The sequence below is a fragment of the Panthera tigris genome, chromosome B2 (assembly GCF_018350195.1).
Source record: "Panthera tigris isolate Pti1 chromosome B2, P.tigris_Pti1_mat1.1, whole genome shotgun sequence".
In the NCBI taxonomy this organism is placed as follows: domain Eukaryota; kingdom Metazoa; phylum Chordata; class Mammalia; order Carnivora; family Felidae; genus Panthera; species Panthera tigris.
In genome coordinates, this window is record NC_056664.1 from 16,646,548 (window position 1) to 16,662,406 (window position 15,859).

Here is a 15,859-nt window from a genome sequence, read left to right on the forward strand (position 1 = left end):
CCAGAGGCGCTTTGGGAATATTCCAGAAGCTCTGTCTAAATTCTCATGATCAGGTCTCATCTTCCAAGATTCTGATTTTAGTAGGTCTAGAGTAAAGCCGGGTCATTTAAAAATTAAATTCTGAATGGTTGCCCGCACCCACCTTTGTTGAAAAAGTATCAATAGCTTGCCACCAGTGTGCATATTTTTTTGGTTTTTATCTATATTTCCAACTTGGAAGCATGTCAGTGTTTCAAACTTACACCTTCTAGCCACCCATGGCAGACTCCTCAGGATTCTTTAAAATGAACTAAGTTCTTTATCATGTCCATGTCATGTCAGCAGACTATTAAAATTTCTCATTCTTTTTATCTGAAACAAAAATCCCTACATTTTTTTTTTAAGACTCAGCTAAAATATCACCCTTTGGGAATTTCGTCCCTGTATCCATACCTCTTTAACCTACTGGCAAATTTAGAGACTTCCTTCTTGGTAAGTATGTGTGTGTGTGTGTGTGTGTGTGTGTGTGTGTCTATATATATATGTGTGTGTGTGTGTGTGTGTGTATATATATATATATATGTATGTATATGTATGTGTGTGTCTATATATATATATGTATGTATATATATGTATATATATATATATATGTATATATATAGACACACATATCATAGGTCTATGAACCTATATTGTATGCTCATGAACCTGTAGAGGTCACGGAGTTAATCTATAATTCTTAATGTCAGGAGTCCACCATGATCCCCTTACCTATTTATTTATTCTCACTTAAATGATTTTTCCCATTTTATAAAGCCAACAACTCTAGTAAGACTGATTACACAAATAACTCCAAATTACAGTTTTATGACCCTATTCTATACATCTTGACCAAATCAACTTAATTATATCAAGTGTATGAGTCAGCTATTCTGTGAGTCTTCTCTCTAGCACTAAGATGATTCTAACACCGGGTGGGAGTTGGGACTAGCAAGGCCAGGGGAGGCTAGTCAGGTGTACAAAGACAAGTATGAATGGCTCTCTGCTTATATTTCGAAATGAAATGTAACAGTCTTTGATTACTCACACCTCTATTCCCCCGCACCAGCAGGGACAAAACACAGACATAATCTCCTTTCACTTAATACAAGAGAAAGATGAAAGTTAAACCTTGATGATCTGTATGTACCATTACGTAAGGACTTAAACATTCAGCTCAGGGCAAGTTATTTCCAAAATGTCTCAAGAGAGAATCACCGAAGGATTCCATGTAACCCTTATCAGTCTAACTCGCGGGGTAAACTTCTCATCCTTTCGTCTGGGTGACTTTATACTTACACAGCACAATTTGTCATTCGAAATTAAGGTACACTTTTCAATTAAAACATTTAAAGGCATCAAGACATCGCACAAACTATTTGTGAAGATAAATGATATGTCAAGTACCTTGCTTAAGTTGCTTTTCCACTTGCTTGAATAGACCAATAAATCTGATTTGGAATGGGTAGTTATTGCTTGACAATATAGTGATTTTCCAGTCTTCTGTTTTGAATTAAGGAGAGAAAGGGCAACTTTTGTAGGCAACCCAAGTGGGTTTGGATTACTGGCACTAACTGTCCAATCAGTATAGGCTGAAGTTTTCTGGTCATTCTGAGGCAAATGCAATGCCTTCTGCTTTAGTAGGTAACACCATGTAAAGTTGGTTGAGGTCTTCAGGCTGGGGAAAGGCAGCTGCTGTGCACCTCCCGCATCAGACACTAAAAGTGTGGCTTGACTTTGGTCTTGGATGCTCTCTTTGTCACGTTGAGTTCTAACCCCTGGAGACTTCCTTTCTTGGTTACCGTCTACACGTTCCAAAGGAGAAATGTGAATGTCTTCTGCAGGGACAGGTGAATTTCTCACTGCAAGAGTGAGCGACGTGGAGGACTTGATGTTTTCAAACTCCTGTAGTTCGATTATAGGTTCTGTAACTACAGACTTAGAGTGTTCGGATGACAAATCATCAGCTGGTAGGACATCTGTCAGACTAACAGCCTCGCTACTAATTTCAGGTTGAGAGAAAACATCCTGTTCTGACAGCACACCATCAAGAGGCTCCGTAGTACAAACCTGCCTCACTAAAATAGGTTTCTTCTGTTTATTAACTTCACTAGGTCTTGAACTCCCTGGTTCAAAGGGTCTGATCTCTGTTGTACAAATAGCCCCATTCTCATCTTTAGCACGCTTCTGGTGCTTTTCCATGGCAATGTCTAAACTGTTTGCTGGGGAAAGCATCCTTTTACTTGAAGCCGAAGATTCTTGCTGGGGGGAAAGCCTACCAACAGACGTTTTCTGGGTTACGGGCAAAGGTTCTGATGGAGGGAGAGTCTGACCCATCTCTGAAAAAACATCTTCACAGACAGGTTCTGCCTCTGGGTTTGACATAGCATTCTGGTGATCTGTCTGCAATTTTGGCACGGAATTTTGTTCCTCGCTGATTGGCACCATGCTACAATTAGCCTGGCAAATTGGCTGGTTGGACAGGTCTTGGGTCACCAGGATTTGTGGCAGAGGAGTGACCGTGGCAAAACAGTATGCTGGAACGATACCCTGCAGATGCACGGGCAATGCAAACGACGTCGGCACGTTCTGCGCCTGCCCACCTAGCTTCAGTGGTGGTGGAACACATGAACTGGACATGGCATCTATCAATTTGGTTGGTAACGCTAACGAAGTCCCGCGATGGTCAGCAGCCCCACCTGGATCCGAGAGAACTTGCTTTGGCAAAGAAAGTACAGGATTGGAAGCGCAAGACTGGCTTGAAGTGAAAACCTGACAATGAAGTTGGTACTTGGGAGCAAAGCAACCTTTACTTTTAGAAGCCACACATAAACTGGGATTTGCATCCGGCTGAACACTCTGCATAGACACTTGCAGAGACGTCTGTGTGTTTGGGTGGCTATGGGGGGTGTGGACTGGACTTAACACGTTGATACCGAAAAGCTGTTGAACGGGGAAGATGTTAGTAGAGCCGGAACTGGAGGTTTCTGTTCGCTGATCCTTAACTTGAGTCTGGGAGTGCAGAGCGTTTGCAGAAAACTCGGCTAAAGATGCATTCGTGAGCTGAGGGCCCGGAAACGGTGCTGTGTTCACACTCGCAAGAGCGATTGTTTGGAAAGATGGTGGGTTGCCGGGAGACACACGAGTATCTGGGGCTAGGTTTAAAGATATCTGCCGCATCAGTGGGCCCCTCCTTCTTTCTAAGAGAGGCACGTGCCCGGTGACCCCCATGCCCGAAGGGGACGTCAGGGGCTGCGATTCAACGGGTGGTGTTGTCTGGGGTGGAGTTATGCTTCCACAGTCAAACGATTTACTTCTGAAATCGGAGACCTCCATCGACGTTTGCACGCAGCTGATGTGTTCTGAAGCGGTGCGCCTCATTTCTCGGTGAGTTCCAGGAACGTTCAGTGTATTCGAGCCAGCTGGAATCATGAGAAACTCTGCTCTGTTTAGAAAATCCATTTTGGGGGAAGCCTCCGTTTTAGAAACCTCCTCAATGTCCAATGAAGCTGAGAAACTCGAAGTGTGAGATAAACTACTCTCCCTACTTAGGCTCCTGGACAGAGTGGAGTCGAAACTTGATTCTGTGGACGAGTGCTCCATCTCGGCAAGACGGAGCCTCTTCTTTTTGGGTGGCAGCTTCTCGGTTGGCAACTTTGACAAGGTTTCACTACGCTGAGGCCAACTGAACTTCTCTGACTTTTCCTGATCATAGCCTTGGGCTTCGAGGTCCCGATCTGGCTCTTCGGTGACCAGAATTTCTGGGACTTGGATGTTGTGCTGCCGAACGAGTCGGGAGGGCTGTCCCAACACATGTCGTTCACTTGGACTCTTCCTGGGACCGTCCTGAAGTTCTGCTCTCAGAGCATCTGATGACAGCGCAGGCTGGTGAGGGTGAGACGTGTTCTGGGGAGGGCGCCCTTCTTCTGGGGAAATTCCCATCACTTTCAGAGATCCGGGCTTCACTGTCCTGTTCAGCTCCTGGAAGGAGACTGGGGAACCTCTTTCAAAAGACTCAAGCTTGTCGAATGAATTGGGTCTGCTCAGCGAGTTTGTATGCTGAATGACGGAGATTCCAGTTCCGTGCCTCTTCGGCTCCGTCTTGTCCTGGGCAGCTGAACTTATGTGTTGCTCCATGATGGTAGACAGCTTGGGATCCATGGTCTGGTCGGGACCTCTGGCCGCCAGCTGGATTTGGGAGGCCTGCAGCTGTATCTTTCTATGCTGGTCACTTGTTATTGCAACGTTATGCTTAGACAAAGTGGAAGCAGGGCCCAGAGAATTCTGGAACTGGAGGCCTTCGGAGCTTTTCGGGGACGCCCCCCTTTCATTTTGCTGAAGTTCATCATCATCTCCGACACTCTTCATCTTCCTCCGTTTTCTGATCTGAGGTGTCTGCTCCCACACCCCTGCAGGGCCCGCAACCCGGTAGTGCAGAATCTGAGGCTGTGTACTACCAGCAGGCACGGGGCTGTGTTCAGGTTCCCTCACGGCCACCTTTGTTTTTGGTCCATGTAACTCTGAACAGTAAAATTTCTTATGGTTTTCAAAATTCTCCAGTTTTCTATACCTGTTTCTGCAGGTTTCACACTCAAACATTGTCCCTCGCCCTTGATGGGACTTCTTTTTCTCCAAATGTGAGCCTGGGGCCAAGGACTTGCCCCTTGCCGGCCCAGTGTCACTGGCCGCACCGCATCCTGGATAGCTCTCGTCCAGGGACTGTCCAGCACCAAGAAGGTGGTTTTCATTTGCTGAAGAGTCTTCTACTGCTGACTGTCTGACAAGGGTCCGCGGATGTGCACTCTGGGGCACGGCAGTGTTAGGGCCTGACACAAAGACGTCATCGTAGAAAGCGCCGATTTTGTCATCAAATGACTGACTTCCTCTCAGGGGGTGAGGGGGCGGGATGACGCTCGCAGGTACTGCTGAATAACCTGTGGTAGGCATGGAGTTACTTCTCGTAATGGGCAAGCAGTCAAGGGAAGGTACAGACAGAAGGAAGACTTGCTTCGATTTCTCGGTAGGGGTGAAAGGGGACTTTGGTATATCCGAGCTGGAGCTTGTTCTCCGTCCCATTGGTTTCAAATCGAACTGGAAAGAATCTTTAAATATGTATGACTTGGGAGAGTCAATACTTCCTCGCCTCGAGAGAGAGGTTCTCCGTGGCTTTACGCTATCCAGCTGCTTATCGTCAACCAAGGCTTCGTTGTCTGAGATCAGCTTTGATATCCGCTCCTCAAGTGTTTTCGTCGCCAAGGGTGGGCGCATCTGACCCGGTAGAAGCAATGCTTTTTCACTTGTTGACAGAGCAGAAGGTGCTGGTGTACTGATCCGAGGTGCAGAGGGCCCATTATTCTTACTTAAGTCTTGGTCCGTGGTGGGCAACGTTTTGGCAAAGGGAGTCGGCGGACTCGCGGTCTGGTCGGCACTTTCCGAACGTGAAAAGTAACCAGAATCCGTACTTCCTAAACTCCGAGGACTCAGAAGTTTTCCTTGCTGCTCTTGGGAGCAATCGGTAGCCTGCTGCCTTTGCAGCTGGGCATGTCCTGTCCCCACGTGAGGCTCCTGTTTCCCTTCTGGCTGACTCCCGTCCCCTTTCTGACGGGACTTCTCGTCAGTCTCGAGGGAGGATGTCCAGGCTGAGTGGGACAGGACATTGGTTCCCTGAAGGTCCTTCGGTGTCTGTGCACTAGACAGTTCAGGCTTGGAATCCGGGAGCTTTGGGCTGTCGACTCTTAAAGGGGACACACCGACAGGGTGGACCACGACTTTTGGTAACTCTGGCACAGCCTGTGATTCTGAAGATTTGTCCTGTAGTGGAAAGTCACCTACCACATGGTCTGGATTGCTTGGAATGGAACTTGATTTTGGTAACGCTTCAGAATGGGACATCATTTTCATTATCTGCACAGGCTGCGGGTCCATGGAGACCGGGTCGTTTTGTCTTTCCTCAGCAGCCCCCTCCTCATCGCTCTCCCCACTGTCTTCTACGTCCGATTGGATGCTAAGTGCTTTGGGGGACTCCTGTGACAAGAACAAACCACCAGCATCTGGTTGCAAGACAAGACCCAGTTTGATAGTATGTGCATGGGACTTTTTGTGCTTGTACAGATTGCTTTTAGTCTTAAATGAAAATCCACAGGTCACACAGGGATAGGGTCGCTCTCCAGTATGAGAGCGGATGTGCTTCAAAAGCACGCTAGGCTTTGCACAAGCTCTATTGCAATACTCACAAATGTATTTTCCTTGTTTTTTTGGCTTCTGATCTTTCAGAAGAAGATTGCACATTTGCTCCACGCTGTGGTTAACGACAGAGGCGACAGGAGCTGAATTATAAATTGGCATGGGGGCTGACGGTGTCGAATGGGCTGGACTCACGGACATCGGTGAAGCAGAATCCATTTGCTGGTTTTGAGGAGTAACCTGAGTTCTACTGGAAGGCGGAGTCAGACCCACAGATGACGTCGCTGCCATATGATAAACCTGCTCAAGTTTGGCATTCTCTTGATTTTGCAGATTCACCAGGGACCTTGGGAAACCTGAACGTGCTGGAAGCGGCTGATTTTGTTGGTGAGGCTGAGAAACGAAGTGTTCGTGTTGGTTACACGGGTGAGACACTGACTGAACTGTGGCTGGCTCACTCTTCTGAGTTGCAGACACGTGCACGGTGTACGAGGGACAAGGAGAAGGCTGCGATTCAGAAACAGATTCTTGGGAAGTCTGAGTTGGGGCGTCCGGTGAGCTGCTGTTTAACTGAGAAGGGGGTTGTACAGTTTTATTTGGTCTCAGTTTTTCTACCTTAACTGCACAAGATGAGCCCTTTTGCGACAAGGTGCTCAGCTCTGGCTCCATTGCCTTCAGTAAGACATCAAATGCGGTGTTTGTGTAAGAGGAGGCGGGACTACGAGTGGAGGAGATACATTCACTGCGGTCAGTCCTGGTTTTACTCAACAAAGATCGAGAGTCACATTTTGCATCTGGGAAGCCCGACCTGCTGGGGTCAGAGCCTGCCGATCCCCATCGGCGCAGTTCAGATGGGTGCTGCAGAAACACGGGCTTCTTCGGGGACACAGAATCTTCGGATTTGGAGGCTTCAGCGACTACCCCAGGTGTTTCTCCATTGTGTTTGGCAAACTGCTTCCCATTTTTCACAGGGCTAGGATTCTGCTTCTTGTGAGACTCCGGCGCGCTCTGAAGAACAGCAAAAGCAGGCTCGTCTGTATTTTGTTTATGTTTTGCCTGAAGGGGACTCCTCAGTGGGGATTTTGGTATTTTTTTCAGGTGGTTCTCAGCTACAATCTTTTTTCGTTTCACACCTTTAAGTGATTCTGAAGTTGCTTTAATACCAGCCTCTAAGATTTCTGTTAAAAAAAAAAAAAAAAAGAAAAAGTTAAAAAGTCAGTTGGTAAGACGGCCGACATGCCAACCACGCATATATATATATTTTTAAATGAGGATTACAATCACGAGGGCGTTATGACAACTAAAGGAGGTAGTTTACGGAAAGCCCGCTGTGGATAAAACTGTATTTTGATATCTTGGCATTTGCAAGAATGCTGGCAATCAAAAGCTACTGGAACAATCGTGCAGAGACCTTAGTGTCCATTTCCGGAATGCTTTGTTCCTCCCTGGACCCCCAGCTCACCAGCGTCCTAGAACCTGATCTTTCAAAACTACGTTATTCTCCCTCTTCACAGTGACAGCTGAGGACTCAGTCTATCCAACAGTCTGAGACACCTGCTGCACAAAGAAGAAAACTCAACCTTTTAATGCGGGGTATTTGACGGTCTCGTCGCCATTTAGTATCTTTTGTTTTTATTTATTTTTTATTAGACGGAGAGGCAGAGTGAGCAAGGGAGGGGCAGAGGGAGAGGGAGAGAATCCCAAGCAGGCTCCACGCTTAGCACGGAGCCCAATGCAGGGCTCGATTCCACAACGCCGGGATCATGATCTGAGCTGAAATCAAGAGTTGGATGCTCAACAGACTGAGCCACCCAGGCGCCCCACATTTAGTACCTTCTCGAGAAAACTTCTCAGCAAGTTTTAAAGTAAGAGGATTCCAAAACATGCAATAGTGCCATTTTTATGAGGAAAAAAAAAAGCTAGTATACAATAATTTTTGGAGCAAACATATCTCAGACGCTTATGAGATATTAAGGTTGGTAGAATCATAAAGAACTACTATTGCAGTAATTGTATCAGTGAACAAAAACTATGAAAGTAAAAACATCTCCCTTATTTGTGGTTCTCCATCAACACAATTTAAAAAGTCATAATGTTGTAATGGCCCTTAGTTTTAAAAAAAAATCGCCATTTTAACGGAACAAAACATCCAATGGCTAGGTTTCTTTGTCATTAGTGACAGGTAGATGGAAGGCAGGTGGACAGGTAGGTAGAGCTAACTGTGGGAGACAAGACAGGAAGCTACCTTCATTTCTGGCTGTGTTGGGAGGAAATCCGTGTTTAACTGGCCTCAGCCACCCACAACCTCCATCAACTATGACGTTTGTGAGCAGTAAATACCTGCCATGATTTCATTTGTTTCCATTTGTTGGACTCTTGGGCACACAGACAAAAACTTATTCAAGCTCCTCTTATTTATTTGTAGAAAAGTCAAATACTCAAATTCCTGGTTATTTTCAAACAGCTGTTGCAATGGACGTATTTGAAATTCATATCAGACCAAATGCCTATGCCATAATAACCACTGGAGATAAAAAATTTACATAAAATAAAAAAAAATACCCTAGTCCTCTTGTGATGATTGGTTTATGTGCTGTAATAGATTAAGTTAATGAAAAAACACAGGACTAACACGCTAATGATACGTTTATCCACCATAATCAGAAGAGCAAAAATTTAAAAAAGGGGAGGGTCCCTCATGACTAAAATGCTTGAGCTAAGAAAAACAGAAAAATAAGTATCAGGTTTGTTGATACGAAATGATGTTGAGCAAATCTTTTTTATGTTTTGATCTACTCATTTACAGAATGTTTCCCACTGTTTTTCCCTTTTCAAGATAAACGCAATAAACTGAATGTCATATGTTGTGTCTACCGGGCTAATGGACACCATGAAAAACGCGAATCATCATCTAGGATGAGTAGTTTCCCCAGTCACTTCCAAAAGGCTTGGAGTTGGTTGTAGGAAAGGTGAAAGCCACCAGGCTGTCAAAATACATATAAAGACACAGAGAGGGGCGCCTGGGTGGCTTAGTCGGTTAAGCCTCTGATTCCATTTCAGCACAGGTCATGATCTCATGGTTCTTGGGTGGATCCCCATGTCAGAATCCCTGCTTGGGATTCTCTCTACCCTCCTCTGCTCTCCCTCACTTTCAAAAATGAACGTTAAAAAAGACTGTATGTATGTGTATACACACACACACACACACACACACACACACACACACACCCACCCATGCCAAGCCCCTTCCAGAACCTACAGAACCAGTGGCTTAGTTGGGTAGATAGGCTTATTTTGTTATGTTTTACGTGGTTTTTGGAATAAGCTTTTATGTTTAGATAGTTATTTGTAAAAAAAAAAAAAAAATGAAATAATGTCTTACACTTCAAAAAAAAAAAAAAAAAAAAAAAAAAGGCAAAAATTCAACCCACGAGCAGAAACACCCGGAAATACCACATTAAGTTTTAAAGGGATTCTATAAGCCATCCTATGTATGTTTTAAACAGAAAGGGTAAAATTTAACTTTGTACTTAAAATGAAGCTGAGTGAAAATAAAGGAAAAACCGCCCTTAAATCTGTATTTCTTTATGGAGACACCACTTTCCTAAAAATTCTTCTGAAGTTAAGAATTTGGACAACCGTATTTTAAATAGATATTCTGAACTGCAAGCTTCAATTTTAGACAATTCGGCTCCCTTTTGTCAGTGTCTAACATTTACATTCTATTTGCATAGTTGTTGACTCTTGGTCTCTCTGAATTTTAACACTTACTTGGTGCTAATGCATCAATTCTTTCTTTCAAAATGTTGCAACCTCTTTTGCTTTGTGGCAGGAGCCTGGAGCCAGCCTGGCTGATGGCCTCCCCTCCTTGGCATGACTTGCCTTTCTTCTGTTTGTCTGTCTGCAAAATTCTTTTACTTCTGAAATCTGTTAACTGCGAGTCAGCTCAGAGTTTGTTACTACACAAACTTTAAGTCTTTCCCCCTAGAACACAGTGTCCTTCTCCATGAGGAGACGCGTTTTGCTTCTTCCAGAAAACTTTTCTTTTTTTGCATCTTCAAGTAGATCTACCTTCTGGCCAATGTTTTCTTTGGGGTGGGCTCCTTTATGGACACTAATTATCTTTATGCTGCACCATGTTTACGAGGATTTAAATTGCTTCCACCTTTTTGGGTTTTTCTTGCCTTTCGCTTTCTCTAGAACTATCTAACGCTTTTCCCTATGTCAGTCGCTCAATTTTCAGCTATTAAATTCCTTACTGTTTCAAATGTCTTTATTTGTTTTGGACGAAGATTTTTTCGTTCTCATCTTGTTCCCTTAGCTCCATATTTCCCGTTTCATCTCACTTTATTGTCTCATATCATGTTTGAGTTGTCGCTTAAGTTTATGATCTTGGGGCACCTGGGTGGCTCCGTTGGTTAAGCGTCTGAGTCTTGATTTCGGCTCAGGTCATGATCTCACAGTTCGTGGGCTGGAGCCCAGCATTGGGCTGTGCTCTACCAGCGTGGAGCCTGCCTGGGAGTCTCTCTCTCCCTCTCTGTCCCTCCCCCCGTCACGCTCTCTCAAAATAAATAAACATTAAAAAAAAATTATAACCTTATTGAGTTCAATGCTTAGAACACACTTCTGTTTCTGAGGGAATATTTTTAAGGCTGAGCGTTTAGTCTGTCTTTTCATGTTCTGTGTGCTTTTCTAAGACTGCCTGAGACAATGGGGGAGGGGAAGGGGATGGCGTTCACTGGAGAATATGATCCTAATCGTTTTTGTTCGGAGCTGCAGTCACACCTCTGAGATTTTGTCGTGTCTCCTTTAACAGAGTTCACACTCCTTGCTCAAGGGATAAAGCCCATTCCATCATGGGTGGCTGGATGGGGATGACTTTGCATGTTGGATCAGTCTCTAAATCCAAGGACTTTGTGGTCATTGTGGTTGTGAACGGAGAGGGCAGCGGATGGGATCGGAGAGAATGCAAACACAGGGAGGGGACCGGGCACATCTGAGATGAACACCACACTATCATCCCAGAGCTGGGACTGAAACAAGTTGTGTGCCTCACTGCTGACCGTTACCTTGGTTCTCAAGATCGGGGCAGGCGTGCACAGAGTGGATGGCTAAGGTGTGCACAGAGTGATTCGGGCTACGAATCATAGACAGAAGCCTCCTTCTGGGAACCAAGGCCTGGAGTAGGAGGACGTGGCAGACCCTGGGACCTTGGAGAACGAAGCACCCGGCATACTTTTGAATCCCGATCAACGTCCAGTGTATCCACCAGAGAGTGACGGAAGTTGCTTTCACCTGCCCTCTTATCTACAGGAAAGGGCACGATTGTCACACGCTGTGGCTGCATCTACCCTGCCGGGTATACAGTTACCAGAGGCCAGAGTTAAGAGGATGCACAGACCAGAATGCCTCAAGGCAGAAACAGGGTGGGGATGAGGGCTGGGAGGGGCTGCTGTTCCCAAAGGGGCCTGCGCTCACTTTAAAGGCGATCTGGTATTTCGGCGTACTGAAGGGAAAACTAACTAGAGGATCTGAGAGACCACAGGGTAAGTGGCAGAAGGCAGCGTAAAGGACGATACGCCCACTCCCCACGGCCAGCATGCGGGCCTACCTTCCGCTCGCCGTACGGGCGCCACTTTGTATTCTACCACAGGGTTCCAGGGCTGCTGGGGTTTTACGGACACTGGGGTTGGAAACACTTGGGGCACGTGCCCTGTTTGTGTAAACGATGAGATACCACCTGCTTTCCTTACGCAGTGCTGATGTGCAGTCAGAGTGGGCAAGGGTGGGACAGGCCCCAAAACGGGAGTCAACCAACTGCTGAACCCTGCGTTCTGGGGGGGTGGGGGGGGTGTGCTCCTGGAAAGGGCCGGCGGCCAGGCAGAGGCTCTGAGGCATCAACAGGTCGGAACCCCAAAGAGCAATTCATTTAACAAGTACCAGTCACACTGAGGGGAGGGACCGCAGCGGGCAGCGTGACCCTGTCGAAAGCTTCGATCTGCAGGGGCTTCGTCAGAAAGCCAGTCCTCCACTGGGGAGGCGGCCGAACAGCTCGGAAAGATCACGAAGGCCACTTGACGGGGAAGAGGGGAGCGGTTAGAGAAACAGGGGCTAAAGCTCCCACCTTCTCTGAAAGGAAGGCACTGGCACCTCGTGTGCCAAGGACAAGCCTAGTGAACGTGAGGCCTCCTCTAGCTTTTGGAGAGGAGCACCAAGGAGCGTAAAACGGCACCATCCGCGGGTTTCCAGGATTACTTTAGACAGCAACAGAATGAAAACAAACACGTTTCCTGAGACAGAGCATCTGGGTTGCCAGTTAAATGCGGCAAAAAATACTCCCGAGGCTGGTAGTAGGTATCGGGAACTACAACCCAACGGTGTGTTTAAAGAAAAAAAAAATTATTTTAATGTTTATTTATCTTAGAGGGAGACAGCACGTGAGTGGGGGAGGGGCAGACAGAGAGGGAGACACAGAATCCAAAGCAGGCTCCAGGCTCCAAGCCGTCCGCACAGAGCCCGACGTGCGGCTCGAACCCATGAACCGTCATATCGTGACCTGAGCTGAAGTCAAATGCTTAACTGACCGAGCCACCCAGGTGCCTCTCAACAGTGGCTTTAAAAGCCCGCCTTGCTGGAAGGTGAATCACTTTTCCGGATTTACTCAGAGACGCATCAGTGTGAAAAACTTTAGGGTCTTCTGGGTCTTGGGGACACAAGGACTACTTGTCCTCTAACAACGCAGAGCATGTTGTATCAGAAAGTAAAGAGACCAGGAGTGCCTGGGTAGCTCAGTCAGTTAAGCGTCTGACTTCAGCTCAGGTCATGATCTCACAGATCATGGGTTCAAGCCCCGTGTCGGGCTCTGTGCTAACAGCTCAAAGTATGCAGGCTGCTTCAGATTCTGTGTTTCCCTCTCTCTGCCCTTCCCCACTTGCACTCTGTCACTCTTTAAAAAAAAAAAAAATAAAGAAACGAAAAAAGAAAGTAAAGAGACCAGAGACATGGACAGCACACAGAAGGCCCTTCCGGAGTTCACGTGAAAGTTAAAACGCTACCTTGAATCCAGGTAGTTGACAGAGGGGCCTCTCAGCTGATTCAAAGCAAGAAAGCCTAAAAAAGGCTTGCCAAAGATTCTGCTCAGTTCCTGCCTTTATCCGTGAGGCCCAAGCCAGTTTAGGAGGGGTAAAAAAAAAAAAAAAAATCAATTCACTTTCCATCCCACCAAAGCTCAAACTCAATATACATGTGGAGAATTCTAAAGTGTAGCTGCAAATCCAGGGCTAGAAATTTTCAACAGAGAAATGCTTAGGCTAATTACAGCACAGGCACTTAACAGAACATTACACATCCATTTAAAATAATTACAAAGATTACATAGCAATACGAAAATTACAATCTATTAAATATAGATGCATATTCTTTTCTTTCCCTAGAGAGAAGTCTGGGCTACAGGCATAGATCTGGAAATACACGATGAGAGCTGTTTTTTGTAGAAGTACATCAATGATAAGGCAGAGAGAATATGCCCGGTAAAGAGAAAAGTGTGACATCAGCAGAGAAAAGTCTGACATCATGGGTTATCCCTCGATTTAGGGTAAACTAGAAAACAAACTGGGTAATAAAAAAGATAAAACAAAACTTGTGACAGTGAGGTGTCCAGGAAGTCAGAGGTTAGAGACTTAAAAAAAAAAAAAGTTTATTTTTGAGAGAGAGAGAGAGAGGGAGGGAGTGGGGGGAGTGGGGCTAGAACATGAGTGGGAGAGGGACAAACAGAAAGAGACAGAATCCCAAGCAGGCTCTGCACTGTCAGTGCAGCGCCTGATGCAGGGCTCGAACCCATAAACCGTAGGATCATGACCTGAGCCAAAATCAGGAGTCAGACACATTGAGCCACCCAGGCACCGTAGGGTTTGGAGACTACCAAGGAAGATGTGGCCAAGAGTGTATTTTTAAATACTCCATTTGGATCCAGAAGCAGAAACAAGAGGGTGCTGGGTTTGGTGGCCACTGGGATTAGGACACTGTGATGGCAAAAACCAGTTCACAGAAGGGGAAGGCGGGAGCGTGGGCAAGGTGAAGTGCAGGCCAGCAAGCACAGAACACTTTCTGAGAAGTGGCTGCGAAGGCACTGAGAAAGGGGGGGTGGTGGGGTGGTATCCGGGGAAGAAAAGGACGGGAGAAGGTGTTGTTAGGACAAGGGGGGTGGGGGCTGAGTGTGCTTATGAAGAGGAAGGAAAAGTCAGCACTCAGAGACTGAAAATGTAAGCCAGGTAACGAATAAGCTAATGTGAGATAAACAAGGACACAAGAGGCACACAGGCACACCTTGCTTTATTGTGCTCTGCACTGCGCAGAGAGTGCTTTTGTTTTGTTTTTTCACCCCACAAATTGAAGGTCTGTGGCAACCCTGCACGAAGCAAGTCGATCGGTGCCATTTATCCAGCAGCATCTGCCCACTTAGTGTTTCTGCGTCACAGATTGGTAATTCTTGCAATACTTCAAACGTTTTTGTTATTACTATATCTGTTATGGTAGCTGTGATCGGTGGTCATCACTCACTGAAAACTCACAAGATGGCTGGCATTTCTTAGCAACAAAGTCTTATTTTTTTATTATTTTTAAATTTCCTTTTATTACATTTATCTTTGAGAGACAGAGTGAGACAGAGCATGAGCGGGGGAGGGGCAGAGAGAGAGAGGGAGACACAGAATCCAAAGCAGGCTCCAAGCTGTCAGCACAGAGCCCGACGCGGGGCTCAAACCCATGAACCGGGAGATCATGACCTGAGCCGAAGTCGGACACTTAACCGACTGAGCCACCCAGGCGCCCCCAACAAAGTCTTTTTAAAAACTGTATCTTGAAGGGGCACCTGCGTGACTCAGTAGGTTAAGCGTCTGGCTTCGGCTCAGGCCACAGTGTCGCGGTTCGGGAGTTTGAGCCCCGTGTCGGGCTCGCTGCTGTCACTGCAAAGCCCACTTCGGATCCTCTGTCCCCCTCTCTTTGCCCCTTCCTCACTCTCTCTCTCTCTCAAAAGTAAACATTAAAAACTACTAATAATAAATGTTCAAAATTGTGTCTTTAACTTTTGCTTAGGAATAATGCTATTGCACAGTTGACAGACTACAGCATAGTATAAACATAACTTTTATTCACTGGGAAGCCAAAGACTTCATTTGACACACTTCACTGAGATACTCGCTTCACCGCGGCAGCCTGGAACCCACAATGCCTCTGGGGTGTGTCCGTAATCCGGAAGCTACTTCATCGACGTGGGAACAACTACGAGCAACAGGAGCCACGTTCATCACCACGTTCTTCCCCTTCCTCATGTAATTCAAACGTGGAACGCGGCTGGAAGATGGCACGGCCATCTGGCTCTGATGACCTCTGCGACCTCCCTTCGTAACATTTCCCCCGTCCTCACCGTTTCGGCCACGTCGGTGAAGTTCTGATCTTCCAGCAGGGCCCGTCTCCTTCCTACCTTTGGGGATCTGTACTCGCCAGCTCCTGAAAAGCCCTCCCTGCTCTCAACTCTTTTAAGTGACTGGATCCCTTCTGACCTTTAGATCCTAACACCAGTGTCATCTGTCACCAGCTGGTCCTGTCCACCCACCTAAACTAGTTGCCCCCACCGCCCACCCACCCTGTTCATTTCCTT

At 46.4% G+C, this 15,859-nt stretch overlaps 1 protein-coding gene across 6 annotated transcripts in view; it reads right to left on the bottom strand.

Annotated features, from left to right (window-relative positions):
- Positions 1-15,859, bottom strand: part of HIVEP1 (HIVEP zinc finger 1) — a 148,294-nt gene that overhangs the window by 32,872 nt on the left and 99,563 nt on the right. For all 6 annotated transcript variants that reach the window (XM_042985712.1, XM_042985707.1, XM_042985710.1 and 3 more), the window contains one exon: positions 1,426-7,379. In XM_042985712.1, the coding sequence (XP_042841646.1) occupies positions 1,426-7,379 (5,954 nt within the window). The remainder of the gene's footprint in view (positions 1-1,425; positions 7,380-15,859) is intronic.